General features: G+C 37.9%; 1 protein-coding gene across 1 annotated transcript; it reads left to right on the top strand.

Moving 5' to 3' along the window:
- The first annotated feature begins 2993 nt into the window (after window positions 1-2993).
- LOC127086088 (uncharacterized) lies at window positions 2994-6640 on the top strand. Its single transcript, XM_051026777.1, has 14 exons — window positions 2994-3153; window positions 3251-3535; window positions 3622-3927; window positions 4019-4135; window positions 4271-4576; window positions 4671-4928; window positions 5018-5089; window positions 5170-5417; window positions 5509-5697; window positions 5788-5898; window positions 5983-6064; window positions 6153-6248; window positions 6348-6447; window positions 6541-6640. Exons 2-13 carry the CDS (start codon window positions 3251-3253, stop codon window positions 6444-6446), a joined length of 2169 nt encoding a protein of 722 aa, XP_050882734.1. The 5' UTR covers window positions 2994-3153; the 3' UTR covers window position 6447; window positions 6541-6640.
- Window positions 6641-10049: the final 3409 nt, after the last annotated feature.

Genomic DNA, 10049 nt, shown 5'->3' with positions numbered 1-10049 from the left:
TGAGCGGACGAGCTATGTGCAGAGGGAATGACTCGGCGTGCACGAGCAGTGATTCCTAAGTCAATCAAACAGGTTAGATACTGACACCTGCAAAACAGAAGACAGGTTATTATGACTCACACATGAATGCAATGTCTATCCATATGAGGAACACACTGTCTTTCGATTCTGGCTTCATCGAGACGGATAATAATTTGACAATAACATTCTGACATCAGGATGTCTCTCAACCAGAGTCCCAATCGAGAATGTACCCTGAGTATGGATAGACATGAGTTAGATGCTGATGAATGCAAAATGGGAATGATGCAGATGCATGAATGCAAGTCACAGTGCCATCCTCCAAGTCATCTGAACACCCACTGTACTGGATTCCTGTCTCCGAACTGATCACAATCATCTGAGGGCCCGAGTAACCACAAATCCAACTCAGGGGTTCCGAAATAAATGGAACCGGAGGATACATCACCATCATCACAGGAACATCCACTGAACGGATGACAACAAGATCCTCTAAACAAGTATCCTTGGATTCAACCCGGGGATCCGAAATAAACGGAACCCGCTGATAAATACCACGGACAGCACTCCGGCGAGTCGAACATAAAGATCCATAAATCCGACTCATAGATAGGACCCTCATCAATAACTGAACCATTAGTCACCATCAGAACGTCACCATCAGAACATGCATCTGTAGGAATCAAACCCTCCCCTCACAGGTGAATTCTAATAAGGTCATCCTAAGGCGGATAATGGTTTCGACAACCGGACAAGATACTCAACAGGTTTGCCCTTTCGGGTGTGCTGCTGCAGCTCTCATAAGATCGTCTAAACCAAAGATCCGGGAAAGAACGGTCACCGAAGTCAACAACTCAGATGAAGTAACCCAACCAAAGTGGATACTCCACAATGTAAGAGCTCTCTCAAGAGAACCTCGTCCAGCTTGTGGTATGTCACGTTGCCAAAAACATGTTGACCTAACATGAGAGGCAACATGAGACCACGCTAATCCTAGGTGTATACTCGGGCCTGGGTTTTAGCCCCACTCAGAACACCCACCCCAAATCAGAGGAACCAACCTGTACAGAATCCAACACAATGACAGTATGATGCATGCAAACATATATGCAAATATATACAATCACAGTACAACAATTATAAATGCAATAAATAAAGCAGCAAAAGCAACCAAAACTATCCTAGAGAGCGCTAGGATCGACTCGCTTAGGGAAGATGGACCAGCAAAAGGTCAACTTCTTATAATCCCCAGCAGAGTCGCCAGTTGTCGCAATCGCGAAAAACAACCGGCGGGAAAAGACACCACTACGCCAAAAAGCGCTTTTAACAGAAAGCGCTGTCTAAGGTTAAAATTAAAATAAAGCGCTGAAAATGTTCCAAGAAAATACTAAAAGCGCTGTCTAAGGGGGGGTCTTAGACAGCGCTTTTTAAAAGCGCTGTCTAAGACCCCCCCTTAGACAGCGCTTTTAGGAAGCGCTTTTAAATATAGACCTTAGACAGCGCTTTTGATAAAGCGCTGTCTAAAGTCTTTAAATTAAAAAAAAAAATAAAACCAAAAGCGCTGTCTAAGGGGGGGTTTAGAAAGCGCTTTTTGAAAGCGCTGTCTTAGGCATACCTTAGAAAGCGCTTTACACAAAAGCGCTTTCTAAGGTCTTATTAAAATAAAATTTCAGACCAGAAAAGCGCATTCGTTCTCTGTTATTTCGTTTTCCCTCTTCTTCACTTACGCCATTTCCTCTTCCCCTACCTTCGTCTCAACTCACACAATAACCCTACCTTCTCACTCTCGGCGGCCGTGGTCACGTATTGAAGCTCTGGAAACAAACCCTAAATAACTTTGGTACCGGCGGTGCTCACGTATTTCTTCTCACCCTTTTTCTTCCATTTCGCTGAATCACTACACACCCTTTTCCACACTGACAAGACTGTACTCTGTCTCTTTCAAACAAGGTATGTGTTTTTGGAATTTGATTTTGGAATTTAGAGCACCCATTTCGTTGTATGCATGTGTTTTTGGAATTTGATTTCTGTTAAAGATTGATTTTTCTGCTGATTATTAGTCATCTCAAGATTTGGGAGGTTGGATGCTTGTTTTGTGGGTGTTTAATCATTTGATTTTCTGTTTTTTCTTCTAAATTTTGCTTGTTTAACAAATTATGATGCTGAGAATAGATATATTTTATTTTCTTCGTGTAAACATTATAATTTTTCTTCCTGCTACTTGTGAGAGGTATGCCTAAATATCTAAAAAGCATATGACTAACAACAAAATGAGTCATGTTTTGGATTACCTGTTGATCACTAGGCTCCATTTTTCCAAAATAAACTCTGCACTTGTTAGGGTTAACCTCCAAACCAGTAACTTGAGAAAACTCGTTGAATTTCTGCATGACCAACTTAATAGATGTTGGATATCCCCTGGTAAAAATTAGCAAATGCCTTGGAGGTTGGTTGCAGTGGAGCCAACTAAATTGCTATAGAACCTCATAATTTCACTTTCAAACTCTTCATGCTTAGTTAAGATATTAGCATACTCCATAGTCATGGAACTAATATTACTTTGATTTTGCTTACTTTTGAGAGAAGCATAGAAGTACTTATTATTACTATCTCCCAGTTTGAGCCAGTCCACCTTCGATCTTTGTTTCAACAAGGTTTTTCAATTAACTTAGAAATATATTAGAAATAGAGACTACAATATAATCAATTAATAAAAGAAGAAAAATTTAAGAATTCGCTTGATTAAATTATGAATTTGCACAAATATTTCACTAACAATAAAAATAACAAATATTTCACTTTTATCTTATGTATATTATGATAAACTTTAATCACAAAATATCTTATCTTCCCTTTTATCTTATGTATGTTATGATCCATTTTTTATGCCATCATAATATTATCATGAATATTTCTCCCTAATACAAAGCGTGATTAAAAAGCATATTTCTCCCTAATGAAAATAGACTTTCTCCACGATTCCGGAGCCAATGGTATACTTTGTTTTTCGATTCGGACAACTTTTTCCCTGATTTTACTGTTGCTGTACTGTTACAAAAAACATGCTTCCACTCGGAATTTGGACGAATCGAGTTCATTTTTGAGTCCTTTGGCCCGTTTGTAGGCTACCATGTAATTTTCGTCCAATTCAATACACTTTGACTTTGACACTTACTTGATTTGTATTCATATTTGCTTAATATTGTGTTTATGTTTTTCTTTATTACAGATGGCTAGTAACGAGGATCACCCACATGGTGATGAGACCGTTGGTGGTGCGGAAAGGGAAATTAAACGTGGAATAACGGTTATGAAGAAAGTTATTCGAGATAGAGATCGAGGCGTTTTAATAAAAGTGCATTGGAACGAAGGTGGACAACTAATTGAGCCTAACGGTTCAACATTGACAAGTTTTATTGGTGCATTGGTAAGGAATGAAGTTCCAATTACTTGTGATAATTGGAGAAATAAACAATTGAACGAAGCTAAAGACAAAATATGGAGTGAGATAAAGGTACCATATGTGATGTTATTTGTTTTTAATGACGATTATGTCTTTAAATTAATTGTACTAACGCAATGTGTGTATGTTTTTCGTAGAGGTGTTTCGACATCGAAGAAAACAGAAGAGATCATTGTCTCAAATTGGCCGGAAAGTTACTAAGAGGGTTTAGAACCTTTTTATCAACCACCTTTCTTAGGGATACGGAAGGTACTTTTGTTGATGCAGAGCTTCCATCTAAATATGCAAGTTTGATTTCACCTAAAGAATGGGAAACGTTTAAATCCAAACGAAAAACCCAAGAATTTAAGAGTGTAAGTGAAACAAACCGGCAAAGAGCATCAAGTCCGGCGTATCCCTATAGAAAAGGGCGTGTTGGATATGGACGCTTAGAGCAGTCTATAGTAAGTATCTATAAATTGCATTGATATACTTGTTATATTTGATCATATTTTGTCATGAGTTATATTTGATCATATTATGCTTAATGTGTAGTTAACAAAGGAGAATAGTTCTGAAACATCTCTTCCGGCACATGTTTTGTGGAAGGAAGCCCGTGTCGGTAAGGATGGAAAGATTAAAGAAGACGTTCAACAAATATTTGAGAAATGTGTAAGTATAGCATTATTTAAGACAATAACACTTTGACTTTGACACTTTTGAATCGTCCAATTTCGAACACTTTGACTTTGACACTTACTTAAGACAATAACATTACTATTGTGTGTATGTTCATATGATTTTCAGGAGACTCTATCTCAATCTATAGTTCCATATGAAGACACTGATTGCAGGAGCATACTGAGTCGAGCATTAGATGTTCCCGAGTATTCTGGTCGGGTGAGGGGCAAGGGATTTGGGATCACTCAAAAATCCTTGAATATTAAAAAACAAAAGACTCCTAGCAATAAAGAACTGCAGCAAACTTTGGAAGCATTAAAAGCTGAAGTTCTTGAATTAAGAAAGGAAAGAGAAAGAGATCGAGCAGCGGGTTTTAAAGATACTAGTGACAAAGATAGTATCAATTGTAATTTTCAACCGACTATTCCAGAGGTAATTATATATCTTATTATGAAATTAAATTAGCTTAATTTATTTAATTGTCATATATACACATTAAAAATGTCATATTTATTATTGGTTTTAGGGCATTTCACCTTGTCACCTCTACTTAGCGAGACCGACTTATCGGATGGTTGGCAAGGGGAAAGTTCATAACAATTTGGGTGAATTACTTCACACTAAACCGCTCCCTACTGGATCTTTGAAAGTCTCGGTTGATATTGCTTTGGAGAAGGATGCGTTATTACCACATCCTGACGATGTTTCGGATGCAACTTTATTGGGAGATGCCATAGGTTCATTTGTTGCATGGCCGACAGGCCTCATTATCGTAGGATATGAGGTATGCTTAAAACCATTATGAACCTTTAGGTATTCAAATTTTTTACGCGCATTTTACGTACACATTTTTTACATGTTAATGTTAATTAGACTCCCACAAAATCCAAAGCAAAAGATAAGGGGATTGCGCGGGAAATCGAGTCAGTTGCATCGCAAAAAGAGGTACATCACAATTATATGCTATTTAGATTCCTGTTAATTCGTCATCTTACACTTCACCTTACTAATTATATGATATTTAGATTCCTGTTGCTAAGAAGACTGAAATTTCCAAGAGGACCGGGGCTAAAAAGAAAAATCCTTCCAAGTATAGAGCGTGCCTCCATACATATTTAGAAACGACAGGTATTTCGGATGGATGTGTTCGTTTAATACCTATGGATGGAGCTATTTTTGGTTTTGAGTATGCCGAGCCATTGGGTAAAGAGGATTTTGATCAAATTTTGTATCATACGCAATTAAGCGTTGGTGTTATCAACACATACATGAGGTATATCCGATCTACTTTGTTTAAATTCTTGAACAAGTTATTTACTCGTTTCATATGAATAGTCTAAATGTTAATGATGTTTTTATATAAGGTATTTATATGACAAATTGATGGGTCCGCGTGGGTTGGAGCAAAGATTCTCATTCTTAAATCCCATGAAAACGAACTTAACCGAAATGATAAGAAAACCAGATGAAGTCAGGACGTATGTAGTCGAGCGCTTTATGGCCGACACAGATAGAGAAAAGTTGTTCTTTTTACCGTTTAATACCGGCGACGGGTTAGTTCTTCAATCTAAATTCATCTGTTATAATTTTTCATATTTTGACGTCGTGTAGAAAGTTTCCATCTAACATTTGTTTTATTACAGTGGACATTGGTTGTTGGTCGCGATAAATCCTTTTAAAGAAATTGTGTATTATTTGGATTCTTTACACAATGATTGGACAACATACCCTGCTATGAAGACGATAGTTGACACGTAAGTGCAAATAACCCAATATTCGTGTGTATACTTATTTATTTATGTGAATTGTTCTAAATATTCGTTTATATTTCATTATAGCATTATACAAACTGTTCGAGCACAAAGAAAAATTCAAGTACCAAAGAGAAAAGCCAATAACATTACATGGAATAGAGTGGAGGTATATTAATTATCACAATTTTGATTATATTAGTGATGACACATGATAAAACTTAGGATATTTATCCATATTGTTTTTCCATGTGTAGTGTCCTCGACAGCGTAATAATATAGATTGTGGATATTACACGTTGAGGTTTATGAAAGAAACTCTTCTTATGGATCGAACAGATATTCCATCTGATGTATGGATTTCTAACTTATGAGTTATTTTCATATTTAACACATATTTCTCATAATTAAATAGATTTAACTAAATCATACTATGTTATATTATTATGTAGTACTTTGATGAATATAGATGTGCTTATTACTCAAAAGATCAGTTGGATGAAATTAAAGAGGAATTGTGTCAATTCATTATCGAGCTACAGGTTTTGTGAGGTATTGAACTCTTACTTTAATTTTGAATGTGATCTGAATAACTTTGAGTGAATTCCATTTGCTTACTACAATCTTTATTTGGTGTTGTTTCAGGTTATATAGCATATTTAGAAGATAGAACTAGAATGTGTTGAAATACATTTTGATTAGCATTTTTGGAGGTTATTAGAAATGTGTAGATTTTTTTGTAAAGGCAAACATTTTCAAGTATATATATAAATACTCAAAAAACTGCTGAAATTAGAAGTATATTGTGTTGAACTATAATGTGTTTATAATGCATATAGATTTTCAAGTATATGTGCATATTCAGAAGATAGAACTACAATGTGTTGAACTATAAGGTGCATATAGATTGGATTCAAGCTCCAATTTATGAAAATCTGCTGAAATTTGCAATTTACAGGTGCTAAATAATGTGGTGAAAACGTATAAAAAGATCCTCCAAAATTTGGAGTCTTAGACAGCGCTTTTAGGCAAAAAGCGCTGGTAAAGGCATTTTAATTTTGACCTTAGACAGCGCTTTTATCAAAAAAGCGCTGGCATAGGTGGTTAATTCAACAAAATATAGTGTAAAAAAGCGCTGGCATAGGGTGGGCTATACCAGCGCTTTTTCTGTAAAAGCGCTGGTATAGCCCACCCTATGCCAGCGCTTTTTTACACTATATTTTGTTGAATTAACCACCTATGCCAGCGCTTTTTTAATAAAAGCGCTGACATAGGGGGGGTTTAGACAGCGCTTTTTCAGTAAAAGCGCTGTCTAAACCCCCCCTATGCCAGCGCTTTTTTAGTAAATTAAGCGCTGTCTAAGACCTATACCAGCGCCAGTATAGCCAGCGCTTTTAAGCGCTGTCTAATGTCAAAAAAAGCGCTGTCTAATCCCTTGTTTGGCATAGTGCACATAGCCGCCACCGTGCGTTATTTATCCCAGAGGAGGGAAAGGAAACGCTCGAAGTAAACCTGAGAAAGGGAAAGGAATGGTCTTACGACCAAAGATTGCTAGGTACGGGAGTCGGTTACGCAAGGGGAAGGTATTAGCACCCCTCACGTCCGTCGTACTCGACGGGATCCACGCTCAAAAGAATAGGAAAATGTTGCTGAGAAACTGCTCAAAGAACGCACGCACTAGAATAAGCAAACAGGTGAAAGAAGACGAAGAAAGCGGACTCGGCAGGATGTTGTATCCTGGGCCTACGTAGTTTGTCAGGCACAAACATCAGAGTCGACGTAGTTCGGGGAAATGGGGAACGTGCTCGCTAGGACATAGCATCCTATGCATACGTATCTTCTCTAACCAGAGAAAGAATCAGAGCACTCGTAGCTCGGCTAACGCACGCCGAAACAAAACGCTGAAAAGAAAACACTGAGACGTCAAACAACACACAAACGGAAACGAAATGCCAATAAATGGGCTTACATCCAACTCCGAACAAACAAACGCAAACAGGAAACAGACTGCCAATAAATGGACTTATGTCCGACTCCGAACAAACATACGCAAACAGGAAACGGAATGCCAGTAAATGGACTTACATCCGACTCCTAACAAACACACACGAAGAGAAGAAGGGTCTCGATTGCCACTAGGGCAAGAGAAAAGGAAGGTCTCGATCGCAACGAGGGCGAGAGAAAAGAATCGCAATGAGGGCGAAAACCAGCTAGGATTAAATGTTAGTCGTCAGTCAAACTCGGTAAGACATCGCGTCTCGTGCCTACGTATCTCATCTGAACATGAGAATCAGAGTTGTCGTAGTTCGGCTAAACTATTTCTTTTTTTTATGTTTTTTAGGTGAACAACGTTACTACGCAGTCTACCGGATGCTCGACCTTTGGAGACTTACTCACCTGTAGTAGAAGGAGTGAACGTGTCCTTAAGAGAAGATAAAGTTTGTTCGTGTTTTAGGAATGCTCACGCAAGATAGGAAGTCCTAGACGAAGGAACAATGCTACCTTAATTGACATGCAAACGAGAGACTATACGAAGTCTAGCAATCCTATGGGGATACAATCACACCACACAAAAACATATAACATGAAGTAAACACACCAACAAAGGGGCTCAAACATCCAAGGGTAAGGCTTTAGTCAAGGGGTCATATCAACCTCGACAAACAAGTCGGGCTTTAGTCAAGAGGGGTCATATCAACCTCGACAAACAAGCCAACTGGAAGGGTATCTGAGGGCTCTTAACCATTGACATTGACCGTCAGGGTGAGCAGATGAAAGGTAATGAGGATAAGACCTCATAGCTCTTAACCTGGGCCTGGGTGAGCTTGAATCAATGAAGACGTGGGGATCCAGAATGAGGGACCCTACTCCACTGGACTGACTCTATATACAAGATCTTGGGTTAGGTTCAAGAGCGTTAGCACGTAGTGCGAGCATAATGAACGACTCAACGACTAACAGGGGACTGACTGCTAGTCCCTTCTATCTGTCAATTGCCTTTTCACTTAGGAGGACTTAAGTGACATGCCTCGACAAGGAGGTCTTTAGCACAAATGTAAACAAACACAGTCATTGCCTCTTAAGGAGGACTTCAGCCAAATGCCTGCCAAAAGAAACGACAGGGCTTCCAGACTACATGGAGTTAGGGTGGTTACCTAGGTGGTATGTCAACCACAACCAAAGCAAAGCTCAAGCAATGAGCTAAAAGCGACTAATGTACCTGTAAGAAAGTCAAACAAGTCAATATCATATTCAGACAAACCAAACAGACAATCAACAGTGGTTCCTCAATATGTACACAATACAAGTCCTATGTGTAAACAACTCAAATGAGTTCATCACCAAGGGACCTACAACACAACAAAGGTTAGTGGACAAAGCAAACTTGTATCTCAAGTAATGAGATCACATCAACCACTAGAGTTAATTGCTTGAACCTGAAATACAAAGCTCAAAAGGTGAGTACAAACCACTAGTGCAAAGACTAGGGTCAAAGGCAAAGCAAAAAGCCAAAACAGAAGTCGATATTCCACATGAAGCACATTCAATCAAATACGAACATGTCATAAAAAGGATCAAACTCAAATCATAAGGCAAAGTCCTCACATGAGCAAGATAAGGCAAAGGCACACAATGGTGACCACAATTGGACATCAAGAATAGAAAATACACATTAAAACAGAAATGAACCCAATGATCATGAAAATTTATATACTAGCTCAACATGTTAAACACAAGAATCATACAAAAAATTAGGTCCAGAAGATATCAAATGACCTATGAATGAAAATGAACAAATGCATCATCCAAATGTGTGACACAAATTGTCACACCATATATTCATGTGTCTAAAACAGTGATGGAATGTTCTAAAAATGCCAAACAAAAGCCAAAACATCACATTACATGTTATGAATGAGCATGTCAAATTTCAAAGCAATTGGATCAAATATGAGCATTTCATAAATCCATTAGCACAACATGTCACATTTGCATCATGTTCAAACAATCAAGCTCAATCAAAAATCCAGAAATGTAAAAATCAGGAAATTAACATCAACAAATAATAGACATTCAAATGAACATGTAGCAAAAAATTTGAATTAAATTGGATTAGTTTTCTATTTTTTATGATTTTGGAAAGTTGATGAAAA

Source organism: Lathyrus oleraceus, chromosome 5 (genome assembly GCF_024323335.1).
Source record: "Lathyrus oleraceus cultivar Zhongwan6 chromosome 5, CAAS_Psat_ZW6_1.0, whole genome shotgun sequence".
Classification (NCBI taxonomy): domain Eukaryota; kingdom Viridiplantae; phylum Streptophyta; class Magnoliopsida; order Fabales; family Fabaceae; genus Lathyrus; species Lathyrus oleraceus.
Note: the sequence above shows the minus strand (reverse complement) of the source record. Positions and strands in the feature narration are given on the sequence as shown.

Coding starts and splice junctions, on each gene's coding strand:
- LOC127086088 (XM_051026777.1), top strand. CDS start 3,251: ATGGCTAGTAACGAGGATCACCCACATGGTGATGAGACCGTTGGTGGT. Junction 4,577..4,670: donor TTCAACCGACTATTCCAGAG/GTAATTATATAT, acceptor TATTGGTTTTAG/GGCATTTCACCTTGTCACCT. Junction 5,899..5,982: donor ATGAAGACGATAGTTGACAC/GTAAGTGCAAAT, acceptor ATTTCATTATAG/CATTATACAAACTGTTCGAG.